The sequence below is a fragment of the Ctenocephalides felis genome, unplaced genomic scaffold (genome assembly GCF_003426905.1).
Source record: "Ctenocephalides felis isolate EL2017-DRISC unplaced genomic scaffold, ASM342690v1 CF-g0.4_SCAFFOLD_00776, whole genome shotgun sequence".
Lineage (NCBI taxonomy): Eukaryota > Metazoa > Arthropoda > Insecta > Siphonaptera > Pulicidae > Ctenocephalides > Ctenocephalides felis.
Window position 1 is genome coordinate 6,595 of NW_020536930.1, and position 25,642 is coordinate 32,236.

The 25,642-nt window shown below is 29.4% G+C and overlaps 1 protein-coding gene across 1 annotated transcript; it reads left to right on the top strand.

Annotated features, from left to right (window-relative positions):
• Positions 1–3,707: 3,707 nt before the first annotated feature.
• LOC113369360 lies at positions 3,708–4,538 on the top strand (the record flags this gene model as incomplete). Its single annotated transcript, XM_026610128.1, has 1 exon — positions 3,708–4,538. A coding segment is annotated over exon 1 (831 nt), but the record flags the coding sequence as incomplete, so codon positions are not given.
• Positions 4,539–25,642: the final 21,104 nt, after the last annotated feature.

Here is a 25,642-nt window from a genome sequence, read left to right on the forward strand (position 1 = left end):
CTGTACATATATATAATTGAAAATACTAATTAGCGAAATGAGTTTTGTTCGAATCCCCTAACATTCTAAAAGCGAGTGGACAAAATTAAATTGCTAGTTGTATCGTAATGATACAATAACAGGCCTAATGGTGCTGTAGCAATTCAATAGAAGCAACTTCGTCCGTTTCATGGTTGCATCCAAAGGGTTATCGTACGCACGCACACAGGGTCTCGTCTGCAGCAACGCAGTAAGCCGCCCCGCGCGAGGTCAACAAAGCATGAGTGATTGCAACTCGACAGAATGGTATCAGTCTGCGATCCTTCATGGCGGTAGCCAGTTGATAACTGATTCAATACAAGTCACATATAGAAGCTATCGACTCATCTTGATTGGTTATCATTGTACGCATTGTTATTATCATTCTGGCCGCTACGGCCAATGTGCTCGTAACACATGAATGCGGCACCACATATGAGAAGAGGACCTCGACGCTGATTATATTGACATTGTTGCCCAGACTGACAATAAATCAAATCCTATGAGCAATATGACCAAGCGTCATACTGCTGGATCTATAGGTTTTCTCATATAGATTAGCACAATTTATGAAAACTTCAAACGATTTTCCAAACATTTATTTATCATATTTATATTATTTCAATCATCGCTCCTATTAATAGTGTGTAATATACTCCACCTAGCGCTTTTATTATGATTTGCACATTCACCAGCAGCACTTGTTAAAATAAATTTTATCTTTATGGAAAACAAATTAAACAAATGCATGATTATTATTTTCTAATTAATATAATTATTAACTAGTTGGTTTGGTATTTAGCCTTGAGGCAAGTTACATGAACTTGTAATATTTACATGAAATTGTAATCAATAAAAAATAAATTAATTTATGAGTGATTAAAAGTATTCCGAGTGGATTTATTACACATAATTGAAAACGAACGAACACTTTGACACGGAGTATTTTCTAAAAATAAATTTTCAGAAGTCAACAATTGTTATAATTGAACCAGTTTCCATAGGACTTTAATGGCTTGATATGTTCATTAAAAACAAGTACTCTAACGTTATACCAAGTAAAATCGTCCAATTTTAATTTTAACAAACGTCAAAAAAATTACTAATTTTCTTAAACTTTGATGATTTTTTAAAATTAAACTACTTGTCGTAAGGTCGTAATATTTCAATAAGTTGTTTAAGACCATGATATAAATCATTAAAAAAAGTTTCATAAAAATCGGCTCAATTTTTTTTTTCAACAGTTAATTACAAGAAAACGGCTCGGTAGATTTTCACCTAAAACTAATCAGTATCATTCCCAACTAATATCTTTCGAACAGTTTTTGATTTTTTAAAATTGATTCGGTAGTATTAGCTTAAATGTGGACAAGAAGTTTAACACTTTTTTTCAAATTACAATAGTCCTCATCGAAATACATCAAATGGCTGTCAAATTTCTGAAATCGGTTCAGGCGTTTTTGAGAAAACGTCGATAAAAGGTCTAATTTTGACAAATGCCAAAAAAACGATACCAATTTTTACAAACTTTGACGAATTTTTAAAGCTAAACCAATTGTCGTAGAGCCGTAATATTTTAGTATGATCTAGAAGACTATGGTATCTACCGTCAAAAAAATAATAATAAAAATCGTCAAAAAAATTTTTTTTAACACTTTATTACAAGAAAATGGTCCGGTTGATCTCTTCCAACAACTCATCAGCACGATTCCTAATCAATATCTTTCGAACGGTTTTCGAATTTTCAAGATCGATTCAGAACTGCGGGCTAAAACGTGGACGAAAAATTTTTCACTTCTCTGCTATTTACAAAGAAACGGCTTGGCTGATCGTCGCGCAAAATTCATAAACGCTAGTCCTCATCGAGATACATTGAATGGCTTTTAATTTTTTGAAATCGGTCCAGCCATTTTTGAGAAAACATCGATTTACGGCAAAAAATCTGTTCACACACACACACACACACACACATACTTTTTCCAAATTGGTCTCATTCGACTCAGAATGGCTTGAAACGTCGAGAAAACATAAAATTAGCAAATCGGATTTTTTGATGAAAACAAACTTCTCCTTTGGGAAGTTAACATAAAAATCAATATAATTAAATAAATAATAATATTCCAGCCAGTTGATAAAACTGAACCACCGACTCTCCGGATAGAAATTATTGATAGATTTATTCAAAGCCGAAAAATTTTTTGTCGAAAGTATACTTTAGAACTACTTTTTATTGAAATGTTTTACTTTGATCTTGAGTGATAAATAGGGCAATTCAATAAAATAATATTAATAACAAAATCAATATAATAACATTACGAGAGAATTACCCATCTTGAGAAGTACGGTAGAGCGGGATTTAAAGATGCGAGGGTACAAATGTGTACCACCGATATTTCAAAAACAAGTAATGTTAACAATCTTCTAACAACAATATTTGAAAGTAAAGGGGAAAAGATATATACCAGCCATCACCTTGATTCTTACAACTTTCTGGAAATTATTGGCAATGTTTGAAAATGCAAAACAAAAGTTTCCTTTCGTTCCTTGTTTTTTGGTTGTGAGCATTGCTGTTCTGTTTACTAGACCTTAATATAATTATTAGGTATAGGTTTTTCATTTTCTTATAAGATGTATTGTTAATTTTAATTCAATTAATTCAATTGTTTTTTTCATATAAAACCTTACACGTAGATGCGGTAAAAAGGATAAACTAAGACATTCAAGTAAATTATATTAATAGTTATTGCAACTCTGCTGATGAATATTTCTGACGAATACGAGATCAGGGTTATATACAATGTTATCTCTGTAAACGTTGCTTACGTATATCAGACTGTCAAATTTTCTTTTAAATTCATGTAAACTTGAATATGTGAAACTGCATTCTTCATTTTAGTGTTTGAACGCATGTCGACAAGAATAGATTTAATGACTAATAATCTTTTATACTAGCACTTAAATGAATACATGCAGAAATGGATGGACTATTTGATTTTCTTTGTTTTTAAGTCATTTCAAAGGGACCGTGAATCTTACAAGAATAACAATATTACAAAAAATGTCTCTATTTCGTATCGAAAATAATTGTATATAACTAGACCCTAGAATTCTTAGGGGTTATATTTAATCAAAAGTTATCTTTCAAACAACACATGGATTATGTGCTTAAAAGAGTAGAAAAAAGAATAAATATTTTGAGAATGACGAATGGTACATGGTGGGGATCACACCCTATTACGTCCTTGAATCTTTATAAAACACTAATAAGACCCATTTTTGATTATGGATGTATTGTATTTAATAATTCGATTTACTGTAGGGTATTGGACAAAGTTCAATATAACTGTTTGAGAATTTGTATGGGGGCTATGCGATCCACTCCCACTAATGCCCTTTTGGTGGAAAGTGGGGAGATGCCTTTATACCTAAGACGACAGTTCATTTGTGACAAATTTATACTTAAAAAAATAATAATACAGGATAATCAAATTATAGACAAAGTAGGTAAAATTTCAATAGACACTACAATATATAAGTATTGGAAAAAGCGAAAAAAACCATGCCTAGTTTATAGCTATTTGTATGTAAATAAAATAAGAGAGGAAGGTATCAATTATACAAAACATCCATATTATAATACACTTTATCTGGATATATATAGCATTTCTGATGATATTTTTAATATAAACATGACAAAAATAAGAGATTACAATGTAATTTACACTGATGGATCTAAGCTTGATCAGAAAGTGGGTTGCGCAATATATTTGGAAAATTTGAACATTAAGTTGGGATATAAACTGCCTGATTTTGCTTCAATTTTTACTGCGGAAATTTTTGCTATTAAAAAGGCAATAGAGTTAATTCAAAGGCACAAAATAATGAAGACAGTTATATTCACCGACAGTAAAAGTAGTATAGAAACTCTACAAAATTTATACAACAAAACTCAGACATCAGATATATTGTTCTATGAAGTGTGGTTCGATATTATTAGGCTGATGAGAATAGGGTATACCATTAAAATAATATGGATTAAGGCTCACTCAGGAATCAAAGGAAATGAAATAGCTGATAAATTAGCAAAACAAGCAACAAAAAATGGATCTATTATGCATGTAGCAACATACAGGGATTATGTAAAACGGTGTAAAAATAGAAATTTTAAAGAGTGGCAAAAAGTATGGATCGATCCAAATGAGACTAGAGGGGCCTATTATAGAATATGCAATCCAGCAGTGGGAAGCAGAATGTGGCAAGAAAGTTTCAAATTCGAGGATAGAAGAACCTTAGTAACATTAACGAGGTTAAGATTAAACCATGGAAGCTTTCCATCACACCTGCATCGGATAGGTGTTGCAGCTTCGAATGTATGTAGGTGTGGTAAAGCAGTTGGAAGTGGTGAACATTTAATATTGGAGTGTGGCCTGTTTGAGAAGAACATACAAGATATGTTGAATACGTTGCATGAGTGTAGTTGCATAGAAAAACCAGTTAACTTAGTTACAATATTAAGAAGTGTAAAGTGCTATAGTATTTTGGTTAATTTTATTAGATTAAGTGGTATAAATATATAATTATTGTTTATTGTTAATATAATAATGTATGTGGCTGTATTGTTATTAGAGGCCAAATAAAATAAAAAAAAAAAAAAAAAAAAAAAAAAAAAAAAACTAGACCCTAGTTTTTATTGAAATTACATGCAGTTACCAACAAAAAGTAGAGTGATATATAAATTGTCATTACAGCAATCAAATAGAAGTACTCAGTGGAGAACATCCCCAAAAGTGATCGCACGTACATTGATTTGATATGATATCTATGCTTTATTTATTATTAATTCATGCTGATATTTATAATATATCATATCAAATCAAAAAGAATCAGTGAATGTTAAATTTAATCATAAAAGTGCTACGCTCCAAATATATATCAGTAGGGAAAGCTCGATCACTTTTTTTGATAAACAATAATTTTGTTAACATACCAGATAGATGGAAGAAGAATAAATATAATGATAATTTGAACATTTGTATACGTGGAAATACTAAAATACTGTCCTTAAATATGATGGATTAGCCATGAAAACAAATCATACAAGAAAAAGGCGAGTATCACAACCATTCACTTCTCCAGGATGATTGTTATAGGCATACAAATAGGTTGAAAAACAATAAGTATTAACATATTTAACATAAAAATGGTTCATAACGACTTTCATTATCAGATCTATGTAACACAACATGTATGTAGAATAAATATTTACGCAAAGCTTATAAATATAATATAACAATATATAACAAAACATATTTTTTTAAACAAGAAATTTTTGTAAAGTTTTTTGTTTTCTTGTATTGAATTCTCCTTTCCCTTTCTGTTTCGTATTTTGTCTTAGTTAAGTCAAATTTGTGTTTACCTGTTTAATCTTCACCCAAAAAAAGACAAGACTCATAACCATTTTGAAAACAAATCATCGTTATGTCTAGGTAAAATATATACACAAAACTAATTGCTAGTAATTAACTACCAACTTGCAGCAAAATAACAAACAAAGTCTACCTACCCTATTTGCTAAAAATATTATTAATTTAAATTATTCGCTCAAATTAATGGAACGTTTTTCGAACAAAATGAAATAATTTCTACATTCAGCATCTTCTACAAATATGAATAAATTGTTTCCATAGAATCTTTAATCGCACTTTCTACATGTTTGTTCAAGAATTAAACATGCATCAATGAATTTCGCATTCGATCCTTTTGAAAACAGGATTTAAATATCAGAACAGAACAGTTGACATCATAATCGTCAAACCGGTATATCTATCCATATACATTCCTTAATAAAATGATCCCATAAATGGCGATTGCGTTAGATCCTACAGTTCGTTTGGAGCGTTATAGTGTTACTAATATTGATGTGATTATGCCTGTGATAAAATCTTTTCAAGTGGGAATCCTCTTGGAATCCTGCCAAAGTATTAATCATCGTTCAGAGTCCGCGAATAGCGCGCGCTGTGTGCTCTGCGAAGCTTTCAGTACCGAGTGGAATTATATTAGTGTACGGGGCAAGTCCAATATTAAGCCGACAGTATTCTATTCTGGATCAGCGACGAGTAACATATTCATAATAATCTAGATTGCAGTTATAACGACTCGGTTTGTATTGATGTGCGGAATCGAATTACATTCAGAGATTTACCAGCTTCTAGATATTTTAATTTTCTATTCACATTTACGAACTTCTATGCGCACTTCATCCCGAAGGATCTCGATCATTGATTGATTTTTAAGATGATGGACTAAATTTAACAATAAACTAGTTGGTATTGGTATTTAGCCTTGAGGCAAGTTATATGAACTTCCCTATATGTGTAAATAATCGACTTAATCAATAAAAAATAAATTAATTTATGAGTGGATTTATTACACATAATTGAAAACGAACTAACACGTTAACTCGGAGTATTTTCAAAAAGCAACTTTTCAAAAATCAACAATTATTATATTTGAACCAGTTTCCGTAGGATTTTAATGGTTTAGTATGTTTATTAAGACCAAGTACTATATTGTTATACCAAGTAAATCGTCTAATTTTAATTTTAGTTAACGTCAAAAAAACTACTCATTTTCTCAAACTTTGATGAATTTTTAAAATTAAACTACTTGTCGTAAGTCCGTAATATTTTAGTAATTTCTATAAGGCCATGATATATATCGCTAAAAAAATTCCATAAACATCGGCTTAAATTTTGAGGAAACGTCGGTGAAAGGTCTAATTTTGACAAATGCCAAAAAACGATACCTTTTTTTGCAAACTTTGACGAATTTTCAAAGGTAAACCAATTGTCGTAGGGCCGTAATATTTTAGTATAATCTAGAAGACTATAGTATCTACCGTCATAAAAATAATAATAAAAATCGTCGAAATTTTTTTTTGTCACTTTATTACAAGGAACGGCCCGGCCGATCTTTACCAAAAACTAATCAGCACGATTCCTAATCAATATCTTTCGAACTGTTTTTGAATTTTCATAATCAGTTTAGAATTGCGGGTTAAAACGGGCAGAAACGTTTCACTTTTCTGCTATTGATAAAGAAACGTCTCGGCCGATCGTTCCACAAACTGACAAACGATACTCATCGTCGAGATATATCGAATGGCTTTTAAATTTTTGAAATCGGCCCAGCCGTTTTCGAGAAAACGTCGATTTACGGCAAAAAATCTGTTCACACACACACACTTTTTCCAAATTTGTTCTCATTCGATTCAGAATGGCTTGAAACGTCGAGAGACCATAAAATTAGCGAATCGGATTTTTTGATGAAAACATAAACTTCTCCTTCGAGAAGTTAATGATTCTCCATTTCAATCTAACAACCAGATACAACACCACTATTGATGCAGTTTTCTAAAATAAAAATAGACAATTTGCAGAGTTAATTTATGTCTCTCTATGATCTCTCATTTGAGTTATCTCAAACCAATCATACCATATTTGAATTATAATAGTAATAAGTTATTGGTTTTAAATATAAACATAGTGGTTAACAACAATAAATGCATGTATTACCTACTATTGCCAATAAAAGATGTTTTTAATTCTTTTATGATGCATTTATTAACTTCCCGAAGCAGAAGTTTATGTTTTTGCCCAAAAATCCTATTTGCTAATTTTATGTTTTCTCGACGTTTCAAGTTTTGAAAAAGTATATGTGTGTGGTGTGTGTGTGTGAGCCAATTGTTGACCTTTTGTCGATGTTTTCTTTAAAAACGGCTGAGCGATTTCATAAATGTATAAATCGATGTAACTTGATAAGGGCTTGATAAAGCCAAAAATTCTGAACTAATTTTAAAAATTCAAAAACTATTTGAAAGATATAATTTAGTTTTTGTGAATCGTGCTGATTAGTTCTGGATAGAGATCGGCAAAACCATTTCCTAGTAATTAACGGTTTAATTTTTTTTTTGATGAAACTTTTTATGATGATAGATTTATAGTACTGAAGAACATTAAAACAATACAGCCCTAAGACAAGTCGTTTAATTTTAAAAAATTATCAAAGCTTGAAAAAATATGATAAGTCTAAATTTGTGACAAAAGCCGCTTTTTGATTTGATAAGTCAAAATTTGAATTTCACAAATTTAAAATCCATTAGAATAAATTCGATAAGAAGGAGCCGCGATTAGGTTTGCGAGAAAATCGAAAATGACCTTGAAATTAGTAAAATAGTGAGTGAGTAGTCCACAAAACTTTTCTAGTTGTTACCGTGTTACCATTAATTTAAACAATTAAATAATATCAAAGACTACGTACATAATATAGGTATTCGTGCAGTTCAAAATTTTATTTAAATATTTAAACGATTTCGTTTGATTAAGTCAATTATTACACATTTCGGAAAGTTTATACAACTTGCCTTAAGGCAAAATGCCACTTTCAACTAGTTCTTACAATATTAATATAACGTCATCTCGTACAATAGCAAAAAAGTTTTACTTCAATCGCAAGTAAACATTTCGCGCATTCTTTCTTTTTGCATTGGGAATGCATCAATATTGAAATATTTGCTACAATAATTATAGTCTTCGTTAAATTATATAATTTTGTTTTTATTCATGAATGAGTAAACTGAAAAATTATCTTAATGCTGTAAAATGTTATAATAGTTTCAATATGGGTATATTATTTAGTGCGTTCAATTCATCACAAAAATTCTATGGAGGCATGATAAAATATGCCTCCTATTATTTTATGTGGTGTGTAACTAAATATAATATTTATAGAACATTAAACCAGTTTATGATGTTATCAAGAAAATGGGCAAAAAACACACTAGAAAATAGGAAACCTTTACAATCTACTTATGCAGGACCTGAATAAACAAGTGCCGAAAAGAAGATTACAAAAAATAGCCAATTGATGTAACTAGATAACAAGCCGGAGAAACTCTAAACAAAGATTTCTTAATAATAAAATTGGGACTGTGTGGTCAATTGAAATCGGAAATCAATACTGACTTATAAATCGGTTCGATGTAGCGCACTCGAAATTTGTACTCGAAACCTTGTGAATGTACAAACGAGACTAAAACTAGTAAACCTACGAACGCCCCATATTTATATCTATCGTTTATTATTTTAAATATAACTAAGATTATCTGAGTGTTTATTCATGAAACCTAAATATTTATATTTAGGTCTCCAATAATAAAAATATTATTGTTGACAGTCATCATTCGTAAGAGGTTCGTCATCTTATAAGACAAACAAAGGACATACCAAGCGGGTCTGATGTGAACTTATTTGTGGGTCCTTATATTATATACATTATATATATATATATATAATATATATATATATATATATATATATATATATATATATAGCATATTGTTACTCAAAGCCATAAGCTATAATTTGCTGGTGATTAGTTTTATCATTGCAAGAAACTTATTTATACGTTTACTTTTTTCTAGAAACATTGCTCAGGTTTCTTACATTATAAATGAAATAAAAACCGTCCAAACAAATCATACTAACTATGGCAATGAAAGAAACTGAGATGCGGATAGTCTAATATGCAGAATATTAACAAGACTATTTATGACTTTGCGAAAAATCTTCTACGCTGAAGCCAATTTCAGTAATTTTTTAAAATTCCTTGTTACGAGTTTCATTGACCGAAGTTTCAAAATTATTTTCGACTATTTAATCAATTTGAACAAAAGACATATTGGTGAAAGGAACACTAAACAAATCAATTAGTACGACTCCCGATTGATGTAAACAATAAAATCGAATATATTTTTCATAAAGATGAGAAAAATGTAAAAGAATGTTACAAAATTTTAAGGATACACAAAGTTATATGTGTGGTGTGGTATGCCATAAATTCTAGTTTATTATGAAATACAGAAAAAGCCAAAATTTCTGTATCTCTTATAAAAAAATTGAAAAAGTGTAATGCAGAAAGCACTTACGAGCTATAGCTTAATCGATTTGTCAAAAAATTTGAGAATTTGGAAATTTCGAGATCATGTTTGGTCCACTGTTCGTCGTCGGTTGTCTATGATGGAACAAAACGACATTCGATGTGAACGATCTCGTGAATTCTGTCGTGTCATTATGAAAACAAGGACGCGTCTGGTTTGTCATAACATCATCGAGCGTCAGAATTCGTTTAGCGGAATAATGTGATCGGCCAACGGCTAACCTAAACAGTCAATCGTTTGATTGGCGCGCAGGGCGAGAAGTGGACGTGACACAGAGCTCACTAAATTGGATTCAAATGAGGCACTATACAATTTCGTCAGCCGATGGCCAGCGGTGGGCGCATTATATGTATTATATATCGCGGTCGATTGTGTATTGACAATGGAAACCGTAGAAAGGGAATCCACGTGTGGAGAACGCCGCCATCAGCATCTCTCTGGCATGTCCTAACGGAATTACTAGAATAAATTACCTGCGACTAATTTGCATAAATGTCACAATTGAAGCTCCGAGTGAATATATACATGCAGGTCAATATTCAGACTTAGGCGTGCGGTGAGACCGCAGATACCGACAATATTTGATTACCCTGCACGCTCACATCATTATGCTTCCCATGAAATTAACCGAATTTATCAGAACTAATCTGTATAATAAAACAGAGAAATATGTAATAAAAACCATAGAATAACATTTTCTAACATTAAATAATAAAAGGAGTACTTATAACTAACTAGAGTACATTTTTTTAACTTCTCAAAGGAGAAGTTTATGTTTTCATGAAAAAATCCGATTCGCTAACTTTATGTTTTCTCGGCGTTTCAAGCCATTCTGAATCGAATGAGACCAAAATTGGAAAAAGTGTGTGTGTTTGTATGTGAACAGATTTTTTACTTGAAATCGACGTTTCCTCAAAAATGAATGGACCGATTTTAAAAATTTAAAAGCCGTTTGAGTTAATCTATAAGTATTTGCGATGATCGGCCCAGCCGTTTCTTTGTAAAAAGCAGAAAAGTCATCAACGTTTTAGCCCGCAATTCTCAATGTATTTTGAACATTCGAAAACTATGGTCTTCTAAAACATACAAAAATATTACGGTCCAACGCCAAGCCGTTTAATTTTAAAAATCTATCAGAGTTTGAAAAAATTGAATAGCATTTTTTGACGTTTGTTAAAATTAGACCTTTCGTCGATCTCTCCAAAACGGTTGAGCCGATTTCAAAAATTTAATAACTATTCGATAAAACTTGATAAGCACTTGTGTTGGTTAGATTTTTGATACGATAACGGCTGAGCCGTTACGGTTTAATTAGCAGAAAAGTGAAAAATTTTTCATCCACGTTTTGGCCAAAAATTCTGAAGAGATTTTAAACATTCAAAATCTATTTGGAAGATATCATTTGGGAGTCATGCTGATAAATTCTGGACAAAGATCAGCTGAGCGTCTCTTCGTTATTAACTTTTAAGAAAAAATATATTGATGAAACTTTTTATTTTGATAGATATCATAGACCTAAGAACATACTACAATTTTGCGGATCTACGCCAAGTAGTTTAACTTTAAAAATCTTTATAATTTGAATATTATAGTCGAAATTATATCAAACATTGTCAATTTATTAAAATTTGGAATAATAAACTACAATTTTAAGACAATGCAATGAGCACGTATAAGTGCAATAAAATTAATATAATTACAGATAATTTTTTTAAAAAAATTGTATTTGAAAAAATTCAATTAGAGATCGTATTTAATTGAAAGCAAAAACTTTATAATTGAAATAAAGAATTGGAAATTGTATCTGGATATCTAAATCACAATTACGGTTGATTAAGTCAATTATCATACTTTTCGGGAAGTTCATGCAACTTGCCTTAGGCAAAATGCCACTTTCAACTAGTTTTATATTAAAATAGGATTCAAATCTAATTTTGATCTTTAGCAATCAACCAATCAATTATGTATAGGTAAGACTGAGTACGGTTGTGCCAGGATACGGTAGTCACAGTCGTCACTAAAGCTAAACTATACTGATTATGAGATCGGGTAAAAAAGGAGAAATATGAAGAATAATATTGTTCGAACAACTTTCCATTATTGCTTTCAATAAGTGCCTTACATTTTAGTGAATTATTAACTTACACAAAATGAAATTATTCAAAATTATACTATACAAAAATCACAAAATAGTTTAGTATTATTTCTAAAGCACTTGCCCAATATAGAAGTACTATGTCTAATATTTGTTATTTTATGAGTATTATAAAATTATTAAAATGATTGGTATAATATTCAATTTTTTTTTATTGTCCGAGGAGCCATTCACTATGCGACCATGAGCGCGAACGATTTATGAGAATCCCTTAATAAATGTCAAGTCGTAAAAATTCGACCACGCATTGGGGCTTGCGATAAAATTTTATCCATTTTGGTAAAACCAGAGAAACATACACTAAATATTTAGAAATGGGTAAACATATAAGTTATGTCAAATTAGATTTCGTACTGTGTTAAATCAAAATGCAAATACATGTAATTTGCTGAAAACAATCATCCATCCATGAAGATGTATGATATAAATTTGCATTTTCATAAAATAAGTAACGTTTTTAAACTTTATTTGGAAGTTTGGAATAGATCTGACATCTTCTAAATAAATTTTTGAATATTTCGAATAAGTCAAATTTGCTTATGGTAAATATTGAGTTTAGAGACTTTATGATAACAATAGAAAATTAGTTTTATGCATTTTACTATTATTTGCAATACCAACGATCTAATGTTTGACTGACCAAATCTGAGTTTTAACAAATGTGTTTCTAGTGACAATAATTAGTTACCTAGTTAATCTTCTTTTTTTAAAGTTCTTGGTATAAAAACTATACCTTGGTAAATGTTTTATTGAACTAAATAAACAAAAATCTTCATGAATAATTACCTATAATTACTTTTTAGGAAATTTAGTTTTTGTTTCCGAAAATTTCACTTTTTTTAATATTTTGGTAGTTTGTCCTTTGATAGATATAGATAGAATTGAATCTTTCTTGAATAATTAAAATCTGTTCATCCAAGCTTCCGAAATTGTTGACGAAATATTGTATCCAAACATACATAAATATATGCTACATACACAGAGGCAGACACACACATTGTTCCATTTTTTGTTACGTATAAACAAAATTATTAAAAATATAATCATGTTCAAACAATAAGTGGAATCAGACATACGTGCATTGCCTGCATTGACTGAACTATACTATATCATATTGTGAGTAAACGATCTTTCAGTTTGGTAATCATAGAAGCGTATACAAATATGATATCCTTATCCAGTGCAGTATGTGTTATTGAGACATGCTGTTATTGAGACGAACAATTTATATTGAATTTGTTCGAAGGGAGGCATATCTGCACGTATGTTTGCCTCGAGATGGGCGCGAGTGCTGTTTTGCACAAAGTCGGAATCGAATAACAAAAGCTCATGCATTTGCAGGTGTCGCAAAGATAGTTTCAGCGAAAACAAATGTAGAAAATAACATGCAGGAAAATTTTAATTAACTCGGACGAGCATTCCTTTCGAGAATAATATTACGGATATTACTTCAGGCCCGTTAAATCTGTCTACAAGCATGAGAATTTGTTTGCTATGCAAATGTGAGGAAATATGAAGTTTCACATCTGTCTGGTTACATATTATATACATACATACATACATACATACACACATTCATATCTTCAATGGTATTGTGAATAAAAATTATATTAATTTCACAACTGATAATTATAAAGTAGAGCGAGACTTAACAGTCCGCGGGTAAAAAGGTCCACCACGGATATTTCAAAAACAAGTAGAGTTTAGAATTAAATAATTCTTAACTCTACTGAGATAAACGGCAATGTTTGTAAATCCATATCAAAAGTAATTTCTTTCGTTAATCAACCCTTTCCATTCGGATGCTGCCGCTCCGATTAATTCTGCAATTAGCAAGTGGAAAGGGTTAATACAATATACCTTAATATAATTTTTAGTATGCGTTATATAATTATTTTATATGATGTATTATTAATTTTAAGTTTTTTATATGACCTCTCTATATATTATACATGCGGGTGGGGTAAGTAGAATCAACTGAACCTTTACCCTGGCAAGAGTGTAAGCAATAAAAAGTACTAAATAAAAAATAATTTATATTTAAGAAAATAATTTTGAAAGAGATAAGTTAAATAAATAGTTATTCTAACTGTGCTTATAAATATTTTTGACAAGATACCATTTCAAGGTTACATACAGTAATGTTTTTGTAAAAATGTAGGTACCAATAAAATTTGTATTTTGCATTGGTAGAATAATAAATCTATTAATTCGTAAAATCCGTTTAAAAATAAGACATTCGACCTGTTTGCCACCTGAGCGTCAACGCCTATGTGGTAAAAATGATCAGATGACAATTTTTTTAAACACATTTCTACAATGATGAATTAGCTGGGAGTTTTAACAAGCATAGTCAGGTAGTTGTTTGTTTGATATGTGTTATTTGTTGTAATATAAAAGATTTCGTTTTCACAATATAATTGCTCAAAGTCAAATTGGATTGTAGCTGCTCTACCCTATAGAAAATAATAGAAATTTATTTCAATAATTGCAATAATATATGCCGTAATAAATTAAGAACGATTACCATATTCTTCATTAATTACAACTAAAATTGCTTTTTCGATAGTATAAAAATATTACTAAAATGCTGTTAAATATTATTTTAAATTAAATAAGCAAACCGTATATACCAGATTTTTTACAAAGTTGACTAATCGTCTATGATATTCTATCGTAATATCTTTTGAATTAGTCTTTTGAATTAAATACCACAATTTGATACTAACCGCATAATAATTATGAGATATTATATACATACTATACATTATCAATTATAGTATCAATGTTTTTATAAGGAAACATTACCTGTATGTTATTATTACCTGTAATTTTCGAACATGCCACATTGAATAACTGCACATTCTTACCTGTAACAAAAATAAATCGAACTTTAGTAATACATTTAATAAATTTGTGGAATTTACAATTGTCGGCCGTAAAACGACATTGTATACTAAAGGGGCATGTTGGAAAAACAACTCAATAGTTGTTTTCCCATTCGATATAATATTCACAATATTTTAAAGATATTTGATAAAATATAATTTTGTTTTCTTTATGCTTGTGCATAGACACTGGTGTCAGAATTCCTCATTGCGTTGTCCATTTATTTTTTACTTTAAATTGATTTTGTTTTTACGAAAATAACGTAAATAGTAAAATATTCCAACTGAAATTTAAAAAGCAACAGAATTTTCAATAATATTACATACCTACTACATGTGCTTATTGCGAAATACAATTATATAATAATAACAATTAAATGTATATCTGTTGATTTTTTTTAGTAATACAATTTTATTTTGAAAATCCAGTCGTTAAAGAGGTTTACTAATAGATATAGAGTACTTTTAATTTTAAATCAACAAGAATTCTACATTAGATTAAATGATTAATTATATGTTAAAAAGATAATAATACAACAATTGCCACACAGTTTATACATCCAAATTTCCAAAAATCCTAATCTTAAAAATAATATTATAAATTATACTAATAATAATAGTCGGCATGTATTAATTCCTGAATGTCTTATATGACTACATAAATTTAGTATGTTTATAAAATGATTAATTTACGCATTTAACATAAACTTATATAAATATTAATTTAAGTCTTTAGTTAGATTAGTATCATTTAGTAGTAAACATCAAATCACTTGGTGAATCTCAAATGCTCTAAAAGGGTAACCTTCAAAACTAATAATTTTTTTATTAATTGATCTGGTTTTAATTATGTGACACAAAGATTTTATAAAAAAAAATATAGTAGCTTTTGAAACGCGTCTGCTGTAGTTACTCTTCATTATCTTTATATAAAACAACATTTTATAAATTTGCTATTCATTATCAAATATTTTATGAAATTTGCATTAAGTTTCATAATTTTGTCGATTCAATATTTGTACAACAGCATTGTCGTGTTAATGATGCTCAATAATTTATTCATAACTCTTAATTGAATTTTGATTATGTTAAATAGTATACGTTTATACATTTTCATGTTTATTACATGCATATATCCACGGAAGTTTATTACATATTAACGAATCAACGTGCAGTCCATTATATAATAAATAATTTATTCAAAAATTGATGATGATCGTATTCTATGGTACAAAGCAGTTTGCTTATAACAAATTATTTGAAAACAAATTACGTATTTAATATTAAAATATTATAATCATAAAATGAGTAAAAATAACTCTATAAGATAGTCAAAACATTAATATCAACCAAATACAAAGTGCAATGCATTATGGATGAAACAAAAATCTGTTTAGTTAATATAAATTTTACAAACTGTCTTTTAAATGGTTGAAAATGGTTGAACTTTCCGATAAATAAATACTAAATATAAAAAATTAATCTATAAGAGAACAATGGTATTTACATATTTATAGCTTCATAACTTTTCAGAAATTAGAACTGAATTATATTTTTAATTTCATTTTAAATTTTAAAGCTATTATGACAAAAAAATTAAAATAGTTTGTTTACTAACAGAATTTTAAGTTCAGTTCATAAAATTGTTGATTTAATATTGATAATTTGTTGCTTTTTATTGCATACTTGTGCGACTAATCTAATCTTCAGATACAAAATCCAAAATATTGCAAAATATTAGCATTAAATTATTACATTAAAATGCATATTTCATGTGTTAAGGAAATTAACATGAACTCGCTGATTATCACTTTGATTAATTAATTATTTAGCGCTCTATAACTAAGAATTATGCCGTCACCAGAAGAAAGTGAATAAAAACAACTATTTACTTCGTGATATATATTGATCTTGAATTACGTGTACTTTCGCCATACTTTTGTTAGACTCTCTCAGTTATAATAATACACAAGTACTTATTTGTACAATTATTCTCAATTCTCAATTTATAAAGTTTTCTTAAATTTTATTTTTGATGTTTAAGTACAAAGTTCAAATATTTTACTTCAGATTGATTAATCACACGCCCTACTCTAAAGAGCCTCAGATTAAATAGAAAAAACTCTGGTCAAATCTCGATCACCCATAATATTTAAAAAAATTGTTAATACCATCTCCCCCATCAAAAAAATGCAAACTTTTTACAAAATTAGCAAACGTTTTTTCAACAATTAATTAGAAAGAAATAGTAGACTATTGACAATCAGATCCACACGGATTAGAACATGTATACATTTACATTTTTCTACTTTTCGATTCAGAATGACTTGATACGTGAGGAAAACATATAATAAGCAAATCGGCAAAATCATATTATTTTATTCGAAAAGTTATTGCACTTTTTGAATTCTTCAAATTGCCATAACTCCCCTTGCAGGATTTAAAATCTGTAAACCATTACTGCATAGCTGAGCATAATAACTGCATAATAAACATTTCGAAAACAAAAGTGAAAATGAAAGCGTTATGCCCGTTCATAAAATAATATCACAACTAACTCTAGGCTTCCTTCTTTTCATTTTGGATTTTCGAAGTTCATATTACATGTTTGAGTAAGCACCCCTGTCTATGCAACGGCTGATGGGATTTGTAGCATCCAATAAATGAATGTCGAAGTATATCTCTGAGTTTTGCTACATCTGCGGAAGCACATTGCGAATAAACTTATACTAAATACGCTTCATGTGATTTAAGTTTGTTGATAGATTAAATTATACTAAGCTTAACAGATGCAAGTAGATTTTGTTCTCTCAAAAACTCGATTTGTATTTTCTGCACTCTTTGCTCCGTATCTCTGTAACGGCTGGACCTGCCTTTACCAAAAACTAATGAGCACATCTTCCTATCAATAGGAATCGAACACATACACACACTCACACACACATCATTTTTTCTAGGGTATGCCAAAATGTTCAGAAACCTTCAAAACGTGAAGATATGCACAAATTTATATTTTCGAGTTTCGGCCCCCGATTTTAATAAAAAAGCTCTTTGGACCATATAAAGATAAAGACTAATTATTGAATTATGCAAATAGTTCTAAAACAAATATACAACTAATTTAGATTATCATTAACAACAGTGGTTGATTACAAAGACTTTCCTTTATATTAGAATAAATTGAAATCAAATTCAGGTTAATAATTAATAATAATTTGGTAGTTAATTAACTATATTATTGTACACAATTAAAATAGATGTCTTTTATCAAAAAAATAATTTGGTCTTACTAACCACGTCGGTATTGATGATGATGGCAACACAAACAGTTATCGCATCTTTATGTGATGAATTTTATTATTACAATTTCCTTCAATACTGATGATTTTTGTATTGATGTAGAAATAACGTGTAGGGGCTATTTTAACTGAATAACTCGATCTTAAATTTTTCGTGGAAAATTTTGTCAACAGAAGCACCAATACATATTTGCAGAATGAACAACATATAAAGGCAGTTGAGCTCTGACATCGTCGTTTCTATCCCCAATAAATCAAACTCGTCGATGATTTTAATTCTAGTAAACTCATCAAGAGACTCAGCTTACATATTTCCCAACGGTACTTTCGTGTATTCCCTTAATCCAAACGAGGTCCCCGGGTCAAGAGTAACCCGATCGCTCTTCGAACAGGCGACGCCGGTACAGTCGCACAGGGCTCGTTTAATAGAAAGAGAGTTGGTTTTGTCGGTTGACCTTATCCACACAAACGCTTACTAAGTAAATAATTTGATTTAATATGAATATTATAGTTAATATTTATAATATTCCACTTGTTGTTTATAGACATTTTTTCAAATATGTAAAACTTCATATTCTACAAGGCTGATCCAATAAGCACTTTCATTCCAAAGCATTGAACCAAAATATTCTTTTTTAATATTTTTTTATACACATTGTAGTATTTGTACTAAAATACCCCAAATATTCCTAATATCTTTACCAGCGATCAGAATTTAAGGTTCCTTCAAGCGGTCGTGATTAGGGAATGCAATACCGATAAAAAATTTCAATACCGGTATTCCGGTAATTTTTCATTTTAAAACCGGAATACCGGTAAAATACCAGTATTTTTATTATCTTAAACAAATGTAAACAATATTGAAAGTTACTGGTACAAATATAAGAAATTGTATAAACAACTACAACTATATTTAACTAAACAATAAAAAAATAAGTTTATTTATTTAATAATAATTTAACAAAATTATATCCAATTTAATTAACTCATCATCAGTATCAACTTGATATCAAGTATATTGAGTACTTTTCACCATAATTCAAAGTATGAGTAAGAAAAACCAAAAACTCATAAAAGATCATATTACATTATTATAATAAATGTATTATCTGTATCCGATGTGTTAAATTAGCATAAAGTTTGAAAGTAATTTTTCTACACTAATTTAGAATCTGATACTTTGTCAAGATAAATAATAATATACTATAGTTGTTGAGTATTTTTATTTAAAACAATGTGATGGTTCTATAGTATTTTCAAGCTGCGATATGTTTTCAAAATATAATATTTTATAATTGTAGTAAGAAGCAAAAATATTAGTAATTATCATGAGTAATTTGTATAAAGTTTGAGAAAAAATAAAGATTACGCAGAGGTAATATTTATTTTGTTGATTATGATATAAAATATTTTAGCGCAACACATACATACTTAAAAAACCATTACATACATTTTTACAAAAAATGAAACAAACATCATTATCTATCATTCCAATTCTATTTGTTGTAACACGATATGAAGCCCTTAGAAAAGCAATAAATATTCAATTTAAGGACGAGTGAATGAAATAATATTTTGACGTTTGTTTATCCTATAAAATCGCTTGAAGATATAGCTGTTTATGCGATTATGGAATTTAAAGATAAATTTGCTCCGAGAAATTTAAACTTGAGTGTAATATGCATCAATTAGCGCTTATGTAAAAATACCGAACAGACCGGTATTTTTATTTTTAGGGTGAATACCAGCATTAATACCGCCGAAAAATCGGGCGGTATACCGGTATTTTGGTATATCGGTATACTGGTATTGCATTCCCTAGTTGTGATGATTTGGCATAACTAACAACTTTCTGTTATTACTATTTTATTCTTTAATACTAAGTTTAATTTTTTAATTATTGATGCATAAAGATCGAGTAACTATTTTAACTGGAAAACATAATGCTATCTATACTTCCAAGTCAGAACCGATTTCATCTCTACTGCTTGACATTAGGCTACCCGAAACTGAGATATTAAATTCAAATCCCATAGCTCTAATATAAAAGAAGGATAACATTCTAATATTTTTAATAGCATAATTTTTATTTATTGCTCCAATGTATCACACCCTCCGCGCGGTTTATATAGTTAACTAGTTAATTATTTGACTTAATTAACAACTATCTCTATGTTGGTAAATTTTATTATTTACTATTTTTGTAATATTGAATTTTAATTGATGTTTAAAATCGAGCAATGGCTATTTTAACACGGAAACACATTGCCATCTATACTTTCAAGTAAAAACCAATTTCATCACAACTGCTTGACATTAGACTACCCGAAGCTGGGCTATCTCTTTCAAATCCCATAGCTCTAACCACTAATCTAAGGTGAGTAAGAAATTCCAATATTTTTTATGGCTCAATTTATATTTCTCACGTTTTGTGAAATGTGCATATTATCCGGCAAAAGTGCCAACAACGTACATTTACCGTAACAAATATAAAGATAATTCAGAATGGGTATGATTTACGTTGTTTGAGTTATTTATTTATTTTCTGCATTTTTGATCTTTTATTAATTAGTTTTATCATAGTTTTATTAGGAGTATTAAAATAGCATAAGACAAAAAATTCATTATTTTTTTTCAAATTTGAACTAAATTCTAAACACTTGATTTTTAATAAATCAATCTCTAAATTTTGCAATAATTTTTTTAAACGTTTTTTAAATTACTTTTATAATTTTTTTAAATAACTAATATTTTTTTAATTGGCTCTCTACTTTTTAAATTTGCATTTCAGAAAAGTTTGCTTACTCAATGTAGATCAACGCTCTATGCTCTATTCTTTGGTTTTCTATATAATATTAACTAGCAATAATGTCGCTGTAATACAGATTTCGACTTAATATTAGATTTTTCTCCCTATGAAATTTGATATATATTAGGTTTTCTTCAAAATGTGATAATCAAGAAAATATACTTAGTCCTATGACATTAAATTCTATGTTTGGCTCTGATTGGATATCTCAAATGCAATCACGAGGTGATATTGGATTACGCATATGTGTTTCTACTCGTCTACTCAAATTTCCGAAGATAATAATTATCTCTCTGATTTAGAAAATAAAATTAATTATATTATACATGTTCGAAATAATCAGAAATAATATTGATAATTATTTTGACTATACTAGAAAAAACTGTATTAAAAGTATTATTCTTATTTCTATTTGCAGCTGCATTCAATTATGTAGACTAATTGTAAATGTGAACGATAATTTTAATTGAAAGGTCTGTAAAAGATTATGTTGTGCGCAAATCAATAATTAAAAATTTTATAACTCATGTACGAGTATTTTATTATTTATAGAAATTAATAAAACAAAAGTAAGATTTTTTTATAGTTAAATGACATAAATGCTTTCAAATTGCTTTATTAGCAACGCGCTTCTCTTTGGTTCTTGACCTTCCTCAATTGCCATAAAATTGTTAATGATAATACTTAAGGGGTTGTTCGTTTATTTTTACAATGCAATGTATTTGTTTTTATTTTCTCGAAATGTATTTATCATAAGACATGCGGTTTTTTTAAACAAAAATTACAAAATCATAGAATATTACGAAATTTTCTTCTTTTTTTTCGCCGTCATTTTTTAACCAGGGGGCGCCAAAGTCGGCCTTGCAAAATCGATCTCTTTGCGGTGCCACAGATGAATCCGTTGCGCATCGCCCCAAACAAAAAAAAAGAACTACGTTGAAGAAGTTTGAATCCAGTCCCCCTACAAAAATGAAAGAAAAAAAGCAAGAAGGAAAAAATGGTAGTTAGTTATTTAAAAAAGTGTCAAAAAAAAGACTTTTTTGGGGCGAGAAGCTTCGCAAATTTTTTTGCGTAATGTTATCAAGTTGTTTGAGGTAGGGGGACTAGGTATTGCAGTGGTGAACAAATTAAAAAAAAATCGATCCGACTTGTAGTTTTTTTTTAATTGTGTGGCACCGCATTGAAAAAGTCAATTTGAGAAAAACGCTTTAAAGTTTTTACTACTATAATATAAATATACCATTTAATTAATGTACTAAATACACCATGGTGTTCAAAGATGCTGACACATTAAAAAGGTCACGTGCATGAGGTATTATAATGAAAAAGAAAGCAACTGGCATACAATAGCTCGGGAGCGATGAAAAAAACGGTTTCAGAGGATCATACATTATATATATATATATATATATATATATATATATAATATTATATGATCATCTTTATATGATTTTTTTTTTAAATAATTCTAAGGTTTTTAGCTTTCATAATATCAAAAAATCTCAAAATCTAAAAAAAAAAATAAAAACCAAACAACCCCTTAATCGGAATTATAATATGCATTCGTGATAATGATGATTAACTCTCCTTAGGGTAAGATATAGTAATCGCAAAAAAATCGAAAATTAAAATTTTTATGTACGTTTATACGTATTTTCTTTACGTTTCAGTATTTTTGAAGATTTTGGCATACTTTAGAAAAAATGGATGTATGTGTGTGTGTATGTGTGAGCGGTTACAAATTTCCGTCGACGATTTCGCGAACACGATTCAAACGATTTGAATAATTTGTATTAAGTACAAATTTTGTGTACATTTATATAAGTTCCGTACCAATCTCTACACGTTAGACGACTACGCGGCTCTTACGCGCTTTCATACTTCGATACCAAATCAGCTATGCAGCGCGATTGCTTAAGAAAAAAATGTTCAATATTTTCAAAGAAAATCAAAATACAAGAAAAATCAAAATATTAAAAAAACAAATTTTTCAAGTCATAATTTCAAAAGTTTCATAATTTCTCAAAATTCAAATTTTTTCAAAGTTTTGCAAAGTTTTTTTCAATAATTTGGTTTTCGGTACGGAAAGTTCCAGCAATTTGCCTCAAGGCACGATGCTATGCACTACTAGTTCATTATTTTAAGTAAACTATGGGGACACTATTTTATATTTGCATTTTCCATTATATTAAAGCTTGTTGGAATTAAAAAATTGGAATTTAATAGTATTAAATTCCTTTGATGATAATTGTGTTATTAAACTGCATGTTTATTGGAGTTAGTAATTTGAAAGAATAATTAATAAAATGTAAAATGCTTATAAATCGACGGATTATCGTATATTCAACTATAAATGATAATCCGCATTTATGCTCGGAAATATTTCATATTTGAAAATGCAATAAAGCCATATTAATCTAATTTGTATTCGATCTGTTTTTGCCAATAGTTTCTTTAATATTTGAATATATCAGTTATGGTCAATTTATAAAACGTCAGATTTAATATAAAACTGAACTAAAAATTACATTTCGTATGTATATTCATCAAAAATAATTTAGGAAAGTGATATGGAAAGGGACAAGGTATCGCTTAAAAAAATATATCATCGAATGTATTGTTTTCAAATTTTGCTCAATTAAAATTTAATAGTACTACTATAAATTTATCAAGATGACTTTGTAATAGCTTGGAATTTTAGGCGGCAACCCAAAGTTTGCCCATCTCTTGTTGATGATTTTATCATTAAAAGAAGCTTAATACTGAGTACTTTTTTAATTGGATGCAATAATGCTGGATTATAAATATTATTTGTCTTGGAAACTTTAAATATTTTTGTATAGATTATATTACTTAATGATATTTCTAACTCAAAACATGCAATAAATTTAACTATGATATAAGAGAGAAAACTATAAATATACACTTTCCTTTTACTTTAAAAGCAATGAGGTCTACAGATAATGTTAATGTGAGGCACTGACTGAAAGCAATATTGAGAATTTGTTTGAACAAACAAACTTCATCTTTAATTTTCTTATATTTCATCTCTAAATCAGTATAGTTTAGCTATAATGCCGACTGTCACCACCGCACACAGACACAACCGTACCCAGTCTCCCCCACATAATATTTAAAAAACATACATTTACTTTTGAGATGTTTTCTATATTTGTCGCAGTAAATTATGCATTCATTTTCAGTAATGAGGTGTTTTAGTGTGTTCTCATATTAATTTTAATATGAAGTTTCTGCTTCACGGTTGAAAGAAACCGAATGCATAAAATAAGAGAACAAGAGAAAATACCCCATGCATGCATATGAAATAGGCGTGCATACATATGTGAACCGAACTTACGTGCTGATATGTAGATTCACAAGGAAAGCAATGTTAATACCATATTCATTGAAATCGTGTCTTGGAAAGTCGAAATATATTAAATTTCATTCGACAGAATTTTAATAATAAAAACACCTTCTTAGCATGACAGTTTTATAAAGAACTCGTCCTGATTTTAATATTCAGAGAGTTCAAGTCTTTGAAAGGTATTTTGCACTTCAGTTGTATGCACAATTTATGATAAATGCATCTTTTGACTCGTATGGGAAACGCATCTGTAGCGTAAGGAATGTAATATAGTCTATTTATTCGCGATAACAAAACAGTCGTCAAGTGCAAATCAAAACCGTGTACTGTCGAGCTTTATAGAACATGTATTTCAATAAAGCAATATAACAGAACAGCATTAAAATTTGGTTTAGTATTAACTTCCCGAAGGAGAAGTTTATGTTTTCATCAAAAAATCCGATTCGCTAATTTCATGTTTTCTCGACGTATCAAGCCATTCTGAATCGAATGAGACAAAATTTGGAAAAAGTATGCGTGTGTGCACGCACAGATTTTTTGCGTCGTAATCGACGTTTTCTCAAAAACGGCTGAACCGATATGAAAAATTTAAAAGCCATTCGATGTATCTCGTTAGAACTAGCGTTTATTAGCCTTTGCGCGACGATCATCCAAGCCGTTTCTTTGTAAATCGCAGAGAAAAGTGAAAAAATTTTCGGCCACGTTTTAGCTCGCAATTCTGAATCGATTTTGAAGATTTAAAAACCGTTCGAAAGATATTGGTTGGGAATTGTGCTGATTAGTTTTTGGTAAAGATCGGCCGGTCCGTTTTCTTGTAATGAAGTTAAAAAAAAATCGACGATTTTTATGATTTTTTTGACGGTAGATATCATAGTCTTCTAGATCATACTAAAATATTACCGCCCTACGACAACTCGTTTAGATTTAAAAATTCGTCAAAGTTTGCAAAAATTGGTATCGTTTTTTTGGCATTTGTCAAAATTAGATATTTCATCGACGTTTGCTCAAAAACGCCTGAACCGATTTCAGAAATTTAAAAGCCATTCGATGTATCTCATGAGCACTATAGTTTGTCAGTTTGTGAGACGATCTGCCGAGCCGTTTCTTGT